Here is a 14,359-nt window from a genome sequence, read left to right as displayed (position 1 = left end):
AATCTTCTCTGCAAATATTCAGTTGAGAAACTCAATACCATTCTCATGTCTGTGCATTAGGTGTAGAGCTGAAAGTAGGAGGCAGTTTGTCTAGCCTAACGTAAAAACTGGAAGCGGGGGGAAAAAGCCAGCCTGGTTCGCTCCAAAGTTCAAAAACACCTCTAAAGCTCACTGATTGACACGTTGTCTCTCTAACAGAAATGTAAAAACAACAAGTTTGGGTTTTATGGGGTGTTACTTGCTTGCAACCAATTTTTTGGTGACCAACAGGTGCAGTGACTTACCGGGGTCTAACCAATAAACGGTTGTTGAGAAACTGTTGGTGAGAGCTAGGCGAACTGTCCCCACCTACTTCCAACCTTTATGCTAAGCTAGGCTCGGGCGGCCGTGGCTCAGGAGGTAGAGCACCACCGACCTTCTGGTTGGTCCGGGTCCGCGTGTCGGACCGTCCTCGGGCAAGGCACTGAGCCCCAGATTGCCTCCGATGTATCATCGGTGTGTGAATGCGTGTGCATAGAAAAGCACTGTTTGTATAGAAGAGCGCTGTATGAGTGTGTGTGTGAATGGTTGCAGTGTAAAGCGCTTGGAGTGGTCGATAAGACTAGGAAAGCGCTAAATAAGTGCGGTCCATTCACAGTTGCCTGCTGGCTCCAGCTTCACACTTAACACTTAAAAGTCCAACACATCCGCACTTGGAAGCTGCCCAGTACAACCGCAGCCCAATGCCTTGCTCAAGGGTACCTCAACAGAGACAATGAGGAAGGGGCAAAGGCTCACTTTTCATTCGCTTCCCCAACCAGCTCTACAGTTGTCACCTGAGAATCAAAGCTCCGGAGGCAAAACATTTTTTTTTCTTTTTTTTTTGGGCTGTCTAAATAAGATTCACTGGATTTGACTTGAAGGCCCTGCACGCCCACACAGGTGTTCTGATTTAGTCTGCCTGACTCCCAGGGCTATGCTTTGAATCACATCAGCCAATGTAACAAATAGACTGATAAAGGAGGAAGCTGTCCCACTTTAACATCTACACTGGGAGAGAAAGAGAGCTGTCAATCAAGCACACACAAAGCCAAAACATCCTGAGAGGAGGTTTAATCAGGCAACATAAGCTAAAAGACGTGCGTGGGTGTACCTGTGGTCGGCCTTTAATTCTGGTTACAGACCTGCCTCTTCAACCCTTAGGTCTCTGCTGCCTATTTTACCAAACCAGCATAATTTTTTATGTGCATTGGTTAGCTGCCCAACCTTGCTGGCTTTTGAGGTGGACTGACTTAAAGACCTGGCAGTATTTAGCCTGGGGTTGATGATTGATCTATTATAACGTTTCTATACAAGGCAGCAGAGTGGCAGATTTAAAAACAAAAAAAGGACTGCCTGGAGCCGAGAGATTCAGTCCCCCAAAAACATCCAACTAAAGCGACTGTATACAAGTCCGCGAAATCTGGCAAAAGTAAATCGTACCTGCTGGTCGCGGACCCCTCTGTCAGTGAACGTCAACACATAGACGATCGCCTGGCCACCCACGTACAGTGTGTCACTCCCTTCCTGATGGTACATGCTGATGTAGTTCTCAGGTTTGTTGAAGTGGAACCTGGAGGGCTCTGTGGGTCAGAATGAAATGGTTTAGAGGGGTGAGCTGGAGAACATCGTGTTGTTTTTATTATTAAAATGTGTGTTAAAATGCTAAAATGTATGTTTGTATTTGTGCAATGAGCACATGCCTTGTGGTAATAAAGACAAATGAATTAACCAAACTCCCTAAATTCATTCTACAACCAAGACTAAAAACAAAAACAGCATAATAACAAAACATACTGCTTATTGCTACTATTAAGTCATTTAGAATGAGGAGGATGAGAAGGAAGAGGAAGGGGGAAGAATACAGCAATTGTCAAATCACAGTTAAAAAGCAGTTTCCAAATGATAGGGAATCATTAAAAACAACAGGTAAAGCAAAAAGAAAGGAAATCTAGGCACTACTATGATAAAGTTAAGGTCAGACACAATAATGAAAGGTCAATGAATGAAAGTAAAACTGAGTTTCAGTGGGTTATTTAAAACGATGACTGAGATCTCGCCAACCTAAGCTCCTCAGGCAGGTCGAATCAAAGCCTAGAAGCCCCGATGGCAAAGAGCCAAACCTCTGGTTTTTAATCTACATTTAATCTGCTGCCAACATAGAGGCTAGCTCGCGGAGTCCTGGCTGTGACCTGGCTTCATTTACCGAGACCACACTGCCCTTTGTGGTTTTAGATTAAACGGGGAGTCGTTACGGGAACCCGGCTTGGGTGTTCGAGGAAAAGGGCATTTGGTGGAAGCACAAATATCACTGAAATAATCATGTGGGCAAATCCCATCACAAATGTTTGGTTGAATTATGCTCTGGACACCTGCATAAGGTCGAAAAACACGTTTGGGCATCTCTCAGTCCGACTCGCAGTTACCTACGCTGCAACCGTGCCTGCATTTACAAATGAAAGTAAAATCCCTGCTACTGTTTAAAAAATGTGGTCAGATGCATCCCGTGTACTTAAAGATGCTGAAGAGTTCTACAAAAACCGCCGTGGATAAAAATGAATGTTACGTAATTATAAGAGCAGTTTATGAAACATCAAAGCTGCCAGCCTCTTTCTTTCATTTGGTCTCTGCTCCAGAAAGCACATTTCTCATTTAAGTTTCATTTCAGAAAATTCCAGTCTGAGGAGTTTAAAAGTTTGGCATCAAACCAACCAGCTAGCTGTTTTTCTGACAACAGATTAAAGTAAAAATAATAACAATGTGTAAAGTCTGATTAGCAGAAAACGTCATTTCAAAAAGGGGCCATCAAAGTTACTTGCTTATTCTATACAGCTTCCATTTTCCATTTCATTTTTAACAGATACTTCAGAGTAGAAAATTAAAATTTATCTCCAAAATAATAATACGTCTTGCTCTCGACGTTTGAACGTCAACAGATACACTTATAATGACAAGAGGTGATTATACGGTCATGGCTACATGGTATTAGTAATGATTTTCTCCTCATCCCTGAAATAAAAAAGACATCCAGCCTGACAGCAAAGCCAGGATGGAGTGGTGATCACTGACACGGGTTGCTAGCCAACCAACTAAGTTTCTATGGAAACAAGGGCCTCTCTTATTGGCAGGAATCTAATTGATGAAGCTCATGTTTCACAAGGAAGTTAGGAGTTTACAAAGAAGGCCGATGGCTCAGGTAAGAACATTTATGCTGTATGTTTATTTCACCATAGGACAGTTTTGAGAATAACATTCTGCAGCTGGCAAAGCACACTGAGAGACTGCTATTAATATTTGCTTCGGAAGTTAACACGCAGGTCCTCACAGCAACACCAAGAGATAAGGTTAAGCTTCTGTTAGACAGACCTATATTAAGCTCAAAGAAAGTCAAACACAAAAGCTGAAGAGAGAATAGTGGCTGGTGTTATGCTAATGGTATGAAGCTTAAATCCACAATAAAGATTTCTTTTTTGGATTGGATAACTTGACTATGATAAACAAAATAAATAAATAAATAAAAAATAAAGATCAAAAGCGTGGCTGCAAAGCTGCAAAGGCTTCATGGACTCGAGTCAAAAGTGAGTCTAAATCATCTATATTCGTGGTCAGATATTTGCTGTTTTGACCACAAACCCTAACTCTACAATGACAGCCAATCAAATGGCTGGCTACGGGTTTCAAAATACACTGCAATCCCTTTTCCAAACTTCTAATTAATTTGATATTTCTGACAAGACTTTACAGACTACTGCGCTCGCCATGACAGCAAGCTACTGTAAACGTTATTATGGAGTTATCGGCCAATATTTTCAGCAAACATTTGTCTCAAATTTCCAGTTTACATTCAGTTTATGCTTCTGGTTTTAAAACCTTTGCATTGCTGAGGGTATGATACAGCATAGTATATACATACACGAATCAGCCACACCATTAAATCCAGTAACTGGCTTTAATGGTGTGGTTGATCGGTGTATACCGTTACAGAGCACGATATTTTTTACCGTTTGGCTCCATGTTAGCCTGTGGAGTTTTTGACCACTAGTAGCGCTATGAAGCAATGTTTCTATGAGTGGGTCCCCATTTTGTTTGTTCACGGACGTGACACAACGAACATCCCAGCCAGTGCTTTCACAGTATTCCACCGAGCTACCAGTGGCAGTAATGTGCCACCGAAGGGCAGACGCAGAAGACTGCTAGCTAGTTGACATGGACGTTAACAGCACACAATGCGTTCTGGTGAGTAGCGGTGAATGTGACACAGAAACTTTGCTTGTGGACAAGAAAACTCCACATGGCAACTTTAAAGTACCACCTAAGTTAAGCTCCTTCCCCACTTGCCCCTGATTGGACATCATGTTTTACTGCCAGAGATGCCGTCCCAACTCTTTAAGCAGCCAAGTGCACAGGTGAACAGAATGAAGAGTCTTAATACAAGGCTACAACATCTCAGAGTGTCAGAATTATACAACTGAAATGTCATCTTCTGGATGTTGTTGGAACTCCTGACTTCTCCCTTGCTCTCTCTATGTGTGAGCGTGTTCTTTTTTCCTTAGACATTTAATAATTGCAGTTGGGTGAAGACCTTGAATTTTCAAAAGGTCAGCTTCTCTGGAACATAGAAAAACAGCCTTGTTTTTTAGTTTGTTTTTCAAAAGAAAAGAAAAAAAAGACTTCAATAAACTCAAGGGTTAGAGAGTCCTCCTAAACTCAAAGGGTTCACATAATCCTTGAGAGAAGTTAATATATTTTAAAGAAACAAATTCCTAAATGCACAGAAGAGTGAAACACAGATGTCATAGTGGGAACAGTTTCCATTTGTACATGAACAAAGCATTCCGGATAGTGAAAAAAAAACAGCCAAAGGAAAGCAAAACTGTTTTTGATAGAGAAGCTTTCAAAGCTTTTCCTGTTTGGCACCAGCAAAGAATCTGACAGCCGCTATTTTATTTACGTAGAATCATCCACTGCAAAGTTGTTATTTAGATGGACCTCAGGCCCTCCATTATGAACATGACAGGAAAAATCTATCAGGCTTATGGTTAGAGTTTTTGTGCTGATGTGCTCCGGCCTCCAACTGAGAGAGAAAGTCGACTCAAACGATGGCTGAACTTTGACAAATCGTTCTGATGTTTAGGATGCAGCCGCAGATGTCAAATTAGCCTTAAGGTTTGTTGTTGTCTCCGTTTTGGTCATTCTCCCACTCTTTTTGTCTCATTTTTTGCATTTGTCTCCTCTTTCTCTCTCAGTATGTCTCTGATTCTCGCTCTGTTTGTCTTACTTTGCCTGTCTCTGCCTTTTGATCTCCCTGTCGCTCTCGAGCAGACATTTCGCTCTTTTTATTCATGAACGAGCACACAGTCATATTTCACTAATACTCACGTATGTATATATCAATCAGCCACCACATTAAAACCAGTGAGCGGTTTTAATGTTAAAAAGACACTGCCCCCGTCCATAGACCACGAACGGTCACTGAATGGTTTGATGAGTATGAAAAAGATGTGAATCATATGCTAAGGCCTTCGTCATCCCGGGGTTGGTGTTCAACCCAGCTGAACGCCTATGGCAGATTTTGGACCGACGCACTAGACAGCGCTCTCCACCGTCGTCATCAAAACACCAAATGAAGGATTATCTCTGATAAAATGGTGTCCGTCCCTCCAGTAGAGATCCAGAGACCTGTAGAATCAATGCCGAGGCACATTGGAGCTTTTCTGGCTGCGCCTGGTGACCCAACACCTCACTGAGACACTATGTTGCTTTATATTTTTTGTATATTCAAGTTAATGGGAAAGTTCTAATGTTGCTCTATGTCTGCTGGGTGTGTAAATACACAACTGTTTTCTAACACGGTAACCATATCAACTTTATAGGGGAATAATAAATCAATGTGACATCAATTTTATTTGCATAAAATTACACTCACTTACCGGTTTAATTGCGACTGGCTGAAACGAATGCGGTCTAATACAACAGACCTGCAAAAAACTTCTGTGAAGGCTGAATTGTCGGGGCTGTTTTAGGGAGGTGTTGATTCACCTGAGGCTGTAGCTTATCGTGCTGTTGAATTACAGTGTGTTATGCTGGGAGAGAATACTTTGTTTACCCCACTTACACCAACAAGAGTGGACCACACTCTCCGAAACTGTTTTCAGCAAAACTATAAATCGTAACCTTCATAAACTTACAACTGAATTTACTTGTACCCTCTAGGTTGTTTGTTTGGGGGGGTGAATTTTAAACTTTTGGCGACATCTTGTTCCCACTGAGGTTGAATGCACTTAATGTAATAGCTTTGGGCATGACCGTCTGCTAAATTAATGCAATGTAATGCATGCCCTGGCCCCTTCAGTAACGTCAGCCGTCACAGACATCTAACCTCAACCCCTTAAACCCTTAAAATAAACCCACTTTCAACCATAAATCCTAAAACCAGCTTGTAGCCTTCAGGCAGTTTCCCTGAAGGTGTGAGAACCCGCCAGATGTCCTCGTTTGGTAAAAGTGTGCAAAGTGAGGTCACGTAACCGTCTGAGGACCTGGGCGCTGTCAGTGGTGCTGAAACCGTGCCTGCTCCTGGTAGGGGGCTTTGTTTTCCGGGTTTTTTGGTTTTTTGGGGTTTGTTTTGATGGATTTCCTCTGACAATTTTCTCTGCCCGGACACCGTGCGCACGCCTGTGTCCTAACGACAGGCGTTTATAGCCAACCCTGGAATTGCATCACAACTAGTTTGATTGATAGGACATGCACGTCCGGGCCCCTCATCTTGTGCTTTTTGTACTGTGCTCATCCGCGCAGGGAGGGGGGGGGGGTATACAGATCCAGATAGCTTGACACACAGCCCCCACCATTATTGATTGCTGAATACATTAGAGGACGTTGTGAGGTGTAAAAAGGCGTGAGTGGAATAGATAACTAGGAGTCGGCTTGGAATTTTCCATTCATTGCGCCCCCCCCCCCCTTTCTCCCTCTCTCCCTTTCTGTACATTTGTACATGATCGGGCTCTATGTATTTCTGGAGGCTGCTCCCCTAAAGAAACCCTCTCTTCTCCCCTGCTGCAGTGTAAAGCAGCTGCCGCGTCCCGCATTGCAGCTCCGCCAGGACGGGAGAGCCGCGGTGACCGTGTCAACCTCCAGAGAGTCGTATTTCTGCTCTGCCATGACGCTTTTCGGCGGGTGCGGGCGGGTGGCCTTTAACCACCCGCCCGCCCCCGCCGTGTCTAGGGGCGAACAGGCGCGATGCACCTCCAGAAGCCAGAGAGGAGACGCCTCTGGTTCTATTCCAGTTCGGTGCGCCAGGAGGTGAGAATATGGAGGAGACCGTCACCAGTCGGAGCCTGGGCGCCCCGACTGATACACAACCGGAGGCGAGCACGCAGCGAACTTGTGCTGAGAAAAAAACCCCGAACAAACGAGTTGTCGGAAAAGACCAAAAGGAAAAGCATCAAGTTGCACAAATCATATCCAAATTAATCAAACGCGCCTTTGCGAACGTCCGCGCAAAACAACCAGGGAATTTAATGGAGACAAATGAACGAGCCGCCCGGGGAAACATTCACTTCATATTCTACCCATGGTGTGTTATTAACACTGAGAAAATCCACCCGAATGAGTCCCTCCTCCAGATGCTCGTCCCGGTAGATCCCGCGAACATGTGTGCGGGGCCTGAACGGCGGAGCGCGTAATTTACTCCTCGGTCGGTGGGGTGGGGGTGGGGGGGTGTTTTAAGAGATTAATCCCGGAGGTAGCCCCGTCAACACGGCTCCACTGGTTCTATTTGTGCAGCTTGTGCAGCGAAGGGCAAGACAGCAGCATCGGTTAACGAGAAGAAACAAAAACAAAATAAAGAAAATAAATAATAATAACAATACAATTAAATTAAAAAAGAACGGGCTACATCACCTCATGACTAAACTCTCACTCTGCTCATTCATTCACTCGTCCGTCCGTCCATCCATCCATCCATCCATTCACCCATTCATTCACCCATTCATTCATTCAGTACCTACCGGAGATTAATAAATAAAACAATAAATACAGATTAATAAAACATGCTTGGCCACGTCAAGAACTGGCCGAACGACTTGCGTCGAAACCAGAGAGAATTGCGAGAATACAGCAGCTGCCTACCGTGCACCACAAATTTCAGCCGAGGTGACTTCCCGGCGATAACCGCGGCGAAAAGCGACAGCAGGATGAAAGAATTCATCTTCTCGGCTCTGTCGTGTGGAGCCGGGTCGTAGAAAAGAAAAAAACGATTCAACCGAACGAAGCGCTCCCCCAAAATCCTTCTGCTCCCTCGCGGCCGCCTGTATGGTCCCCCTCCCGATCCGCAGCCTCCCAGGTCCGTGCCGCTGACTGCTGGTGCCCCGTCCTGTCCTGTCCGTCTGCCTCTGCCGGCGGCTCAGTTCGGAGAAGTCGGGGTGTCAGGCTCCACCTCGGAAACAAAACGGGAAAGGGGGGAGTGCAGCCGTTCAGCAGGGGCGCGCGAATGAGGAGCGGGGCTGCAAAAGCCGCCAACCAACACACCGCTGTCGGGCTACAGTTACGGGCGTGTGCGTCATACCTGTTGCTGATGGAGAAGGATGGCTTTTTCACCGCGCCTTGAAAATCGCGGTCTCTCTTTTACTCATCTCGTTTTCATCCTACACCCGTTTATACGACGAGGGTCGCACCCTTTTTATGAGCAACTTCGTCTCGCCCAGCTTCTCGAAAATACATCTAACATGTTCCAGTGCTACTGAACTCGGGCCCAATACACGTCAAGACGAGCAGTTGCATGCAGACCAACTCCAGGTCCGGGTTTTGCTCTCAGGCCCGTCGTGACGGTGCGTGGCCACACGCGAGCCCGGGGGCCATTCTCGGGGCCATTTTGTGCTCGCACTCAAACCCCTCACGCCACCAGCCAATAACAGATATTGCCTCAGCAACCGCCTCTGCTGCCTAATCAATATGTGTCAACGGCGCCTGAGTGCCCGGACAGGAGTGAATCAGCGGTCTGGCTCTGCTGGGCTTGCATGTCTGAACGGTGAGGGCCACCGAGAGAAAACTAACAAATAACTAAAAGGAACGAACGGACAAACAGCTGCTTCCGATTGCTCTCCGTGTTAGGCCCCGTTTGAAGGATCCCCCCGGGGAGTCTGTGAGACGTTGGGCAGCGGCGAGCCCCTCGCGGGGGGAGGAAGCAGCACGAACCTTTACTGAAACACGGAGGAGAGAGACAGGTGGGTCCGCGGCAGAGACAAACGCGTAAAAACCCATCCGCCCCTTACATCAAGACCTCTGGCTTCGTACGCCTGGGGGACTCGCGGGGGTCCCCGTCGGTCTACTTGCCCCACTGGGGTTTCAACAGTCCACCAATCTAGTGTCAACGTGACCGAAAGTTTCAGGTGTGTTTCACGCACGGTGTGACCTCACTCAACAGTGGTGTCACTTTGAGGGTTGAGGGTGAGGCTCCGACCGCTAGATGGCAGCAAAAGTAGGATTTTCAGCCTGTGTTTCACCACTCGGGGGTCGAGGTTTTTGGCTCCCTGAACCACTACAGAAGGGGGTTTCTGGGAAGAAGAGGGGAAGGCGGCTGAATAAACCGGTCTGCATCCAGTGCAGCAGTCAGTCACCGTCACTTCAGAACAAGTCTGAGCAAAAGCAGACTGCGTGGATGACACATGAATTCTGCAAACACCACCGTCAGCAAAACAGGATGGACAGCCGTAAAATGCCTAAATCCCTTAATGAAAGAAGGAGCCAAATACAGAACAAGGCAGAAAATGCCTTCTTTTTTGTCATGTATTTGCTTGTAAACGCTGAAGGCAAAGGTTTATGATCCAAATTTAAACATTCGCCCCACCACTAAAGCGCCGTGTCACTCCCAAGTTGACTGACAGGTCTTTTACTACAGCTAAGTACCACTAGACAAGATCAGCAACTTCATCTGTTAAAACGGTTTTAATGTTTTAACAGATTTTAAACAGATTGTAACAGATGAAAACATTTGGTAAAAATAATGAAGCAAAGTATGTGCAGAAGGGATAAAATGGTCATTAAGCATGGAATTAGATGTTTTGTAAAGACTAGATTTAAAAAAACTGAGGCCGGGAACAGATCTCATCAAAAAATTAGCAACATAAATTAATTATAACTACAAATGACAAAAACACAAAGGTAACACTTGATTGGATGCCAGACTTTAAATGGAAACAAAGCACAACATGATTGAAAAAGGTTGAAAATAAAATCACTAAGTAGGTATTAGTGTGTGTGTGTGTGTGTGTGTGTGTGTGTGTGTGTGTGTGTGTGCAGCTAAAGAAAGGCGCAGTCTTCTCTAAATGAACTCCAGTCTTTCCACTTTCATTAACGCCCAATCAGGCTAAAGGCACCACATGATGATCTTGACTGACTTTGATGTGGTTACAGAAAGACGTCGGGATAATGAATGTATGCGAATGGGCGTGTGCTCGGGAAATGTAATGAATCCCTTCACTTCGTGCTTTCGGCAACACTTGCTGGTGTGTAATCAATAGAAAAGAGCGGGCTGCAAGATAGAGCTGGAAAATGTGTAATGATTTTAAGCTCAACACAGATGCGAGGTTAGGAATGCTATACTTGCTAACTTGTTCTTACTTTAGTTATGTCGGTATCACACTGATGAACCGAGGTGGCGTGAGATTCAATAATAGAAACACAGACGTCAGTTAACTTGTAGATAAACGAAACCTTATTTCAGTCACACTAGCAGTTTGGCTCGACAGAGTGTTGTCAGTCAGTCCAGCACTTTGCTTCTGAGTGAAATATCTTGAAAGCCTTTGGATGGATTGCCATGAAATTTGGTGCAGACCTCGATACTCCCAAGAGGATTAAACCTAATATCTTTGGCGATTCCCTCACTCTTTTTCTCTAGTGCCGCCGAAATGTCAAAACTTCCTATAACGTTGCAACCGGCTTAGGGGAAACCAGGACATGACACAAAAAGAATCATTTTTACCGGCCCCTAGGAGCAGGAAAAGGGAGTGAACCAAGAATAACAAGAAAAGAAAGAGAAAATTGTCTCTTTTATCAATCCAACATTTTTGTTTTCTGGAATGTATGTAATGAATGTTACGGCCTCAACGTACCACTGGCGGGACTGTTCTAGATTGTCGACGGCAGCATCAGTCGGTCCAGTAAAGTCCCAAAAACATCATGTATTTCCATTGAAGTAGCATTAGTTTCTTTAAGCCATGACCACGGCGCTTCTCTAACCTTAACCACGTGGTTATTATTATAACCATAAGGATGAGGGTCCCTTAACCCTACAGTAGTAATTTTTACCCAAACCAAGATGTTTTCCCAACATAACCTAAGAACTTATTTCAACCCAAACCATGGTCTTCCCCTATACTTGACCACGTTGTGTTTGTACATAAACCTTGACCATAGCGTTGTCACATCCTAAAACTGATTTAATTTTCAGCGATGATGTGAAACAGCTTGGGAGGGCACATGCAAATGACGTCGTCCTGGGGCATCAGAGCAGAAAGCACTTCCATGTGTCATTCTCGAGGGAATGAACGATGTGTTTTTTTTGACGGTAACTACACAGCCTTTCTTCTGCCGCCATGTTGAGGCTTAAATTGACCCTTTGCGTCCCGAGTGGTAAATTTCTAAGCAGAGTTGTCTCCTCGTCATTCAACGTTTTACTTTCCCAGAGTGTAATCGACATTACAACGTCAAAGGGCCTGATCACATGAGGAATTCATATTTCTTGTACCAAGAGGAATTTCTGTTGTCTATCTAAAGCCCCCATAGAAGCTCTATGGAGAGTTTTGCGTGAACATTTAGAGTCATGCCGGATTTCGTCACAGTAATCCAACAAGAAAAGTCTTCTCTCTTCTCCTCTCCTCACTGCTCATCTCCTCGCCGGAGGGCTGTAGAGACCAACTTTGTCCAGTCCAGGTCACCTCAAGCTGAGTCGGAGCCAAGTAAAACTGTGGTTGAGGCAGTTTCGGCTGCAGCCGTAGTTACATGAGAAATTTTAAGACTCAAAATAGGACAGACCAAAGCCTTGTAAAATTCAACCTCAATGAAATAATAATTATACAGGTGTTTTCTAAAGGATGGCTAGAGCTAGAGACTCCGATCCTGTTGCCAGGAGGGTCAGCCTTGCTTGGCTTGGGTTTGCACGGAACTGCCTACCAACATTTTCTTAATGATCTGATGTGTTCTTTCACATGCGTCTTACAGCTCTGTGTTGCACGGTGTATATGTCAGGGATTTGCTACCATTTTACTAACTTATAGCTGCATCTTTTAACATTTTACCAAGATCAACATATTAGCAGATCTTATTTATAGCTCCGGTTTATTGCTGTTGTGCATGTCAGCACCGAACAAAAGACGGTTGGGGTCTGTGTTTTGTTGCTTCGTGCTACTTGCGTGGCTATATGCACCCAAGCGGCGTTTGCTGCTGTTGCATTACCGTACTAATGTTTCACTGCTTCCAGATACTCTGCATGTGCCTTCATAATTCTTGTTTGTTGCTGTTGCTGCCTTCTGCGGCGTCTTTCTAAACTTTTTATCCCGTTGATGGTTCTCGAAACAACGTGCCATAGCACTGCAGTTGAAAATTGGCCAGCCGGCTAACACTGGCACACTGACAGAAATGCTGATTAATGTGTGTCGTCTTTATAAATAAATTAATGGAAAATAAAGAAAGATAAGAAAAAGATCCAGTATAAATGTGCGTGTAACGGTCATTTAATGACTGTTACATGCACAATAGGTCTGTATTTTAACTGACTTGTTTGTGTATTTTTAAGGAAAAACACTCAGTCAGCAACAAAAACAAGTGTCGTTCAAAACCATAAACCAAGACCGGGATCAAAAGCTAAAAGAGGATGTAGTCCTGCTCCTTACTTGTAATATTTCAAGCACTTATCTCTCATAATCTGTGGCCACATGAATATACAGCTTTGCCACCCTTACTGTTAGCTGCTTGTGATTTAGGTGCTGTAGTCCCCCGTCACTCTGGAAAACAGTGCCAGGCAAAAGACTGCGAAATAAATGTAAAATGTGTCTCATACAATGAAGAAATGTTCACTTCGTCGTCGGCGGCGGCGGCGAACCAGCAGAGGAGCCTGAAACTAACCTAACAGCAGATGCGAAGAGACCATTTAGTCCTCGGTGGTGTGTGAATGCCAGTCATGGGGTGGGGGAGTGGCTTATAAACAGCCCTTTAATCTGCCCCTTTGGCTTTTCTGTCCAATGGGAGCAAATTGTTGTATTAAAATAGATAATATGACGGGCCAAGCTGGGCCGGAGGATAGTGCCCGCCAGACAGACCTATATAACAGATTGAGACATGCAGAGGTAATCCAAAAGGGTTTAAATCTCTGCTCATACACGTGATTATCAGGTTTTTTTCCCCCTTTTTTCTGGGTTATTCTGGGCCACTGCATGAGAGCGACAAAATTATTTTCTGCCCAGTGAATCAACTCTGAGAACTGCAAGTCTCGAAACTGACACTGAGGTGAAGTGAGGGTAATTCATTGGTTAACGTTTGGCTTATCACTCTGGATGTTCTGTTTTAAACAGAGACTCAGCAGTGAAGGATATGCAGCAGAGGACACAGGAAATGCCAGTAAATGTCTAAAGAGATTCCTTTGTATTACAGCAGGGATAAACGTGGGTCTTAGTGAAAACAGCCGCAACAGCATTCCTCTGCACACACACACACACATACACGTACACACATAATCCTTTGTCTTCACTCAGAAAAAGAAGACATATATACATTTGTGTGGCCAACTGCCAGCTGTTGCTTTCTTGTCTTACAAAGGGGCAACAAGGCCACTTTTTTGTCTTAAACTGAAACGCAGCGTCCTCACAATGGACTCGCGGCCCAGAGATTAAGTGCTTGGTTATGCAAGAAAATGTATCCCTCTCCTGCCAATTTCCCAACAACAGCGCAGTTTCAGATAAAGATCCACTGAGAGATTGGTTTAAAGATGATTGGATTTGGATTTTTTTTCCCCATTTGATAACAATCCAAAATATTTTACATGAAACAATTCAAGGCAACGCTTAGACGCAAGGCAGGTTTAAATATACGCATTTAATAACATTAAGTGAAAAAAAAAAACAGTAATTTATGAACAAGCTAGCAAATAACAAACAAACCTGTCAAAGCTGTATGTGTTCATCATTTACATCCTCTCTTCCCCGACATAATAAAGCATTGCTTTGTGCATTGTGCATCTACACAGTTAAGTTTATACAGAACAAGAGTGGCGTATTTGAGTGACAATAATCCCCAGAACTAGATAAAATGATAGACTAAACCCAGCACACACAAACGCCCTTGACCTAAA

General features: G+C 44.5%; 1 protein-coding gene across 1 annotated transcript in view; it reads right to left on the bottom strand.

Moving 5' to 3' along the window:
• Positions 1-8,230, bottom strand: part of si:ch211-113g11.6 (uncharacterized protein LOC559008 homolog) — a 34,321-nt gene extending 26,091 nt beyond the window's left edge. The window contains exons 1-2 of the mRNA XM_040117765.1: positions 8,146-8,230; positions 1,462-1,601 (exon numbers count right to left, since the gene is read on the bottom strand). Coding sequence (XP_039973699.1) covers positions 1,462-1,601; positions 8,146-8,224 — 219 coding nt within the window. The 5' untranslated portion in view covers positions 8,225-8,230. The remainder of the gene's footprint in view (positions 1-1,461; positions 1,602-8,145) is intronic.
• Between the last annotated feature and the right edge of the window lie 6,129 nt (positions 8,231-14,359).

This window comes from Xiphias gladius, chromosome 22, assembly GCF_016859285.1.
Source record: "Xiphias gladius isolate SHS-SW01 ecotype Sanya breed wild chromosome 22, ASM1685928v1, whole genome shotgun sequence".
NCBI lineage: Eukaryota > Metazoa > Chordata > Actinopteri > Istiophoriformes > Xiphiidae > Xiphias > Xiphias gladius.
Note: the sequence above shows the minus strand (reverse complement) of the source record. Positions and strands in the feature narration are given on the sequence as shown.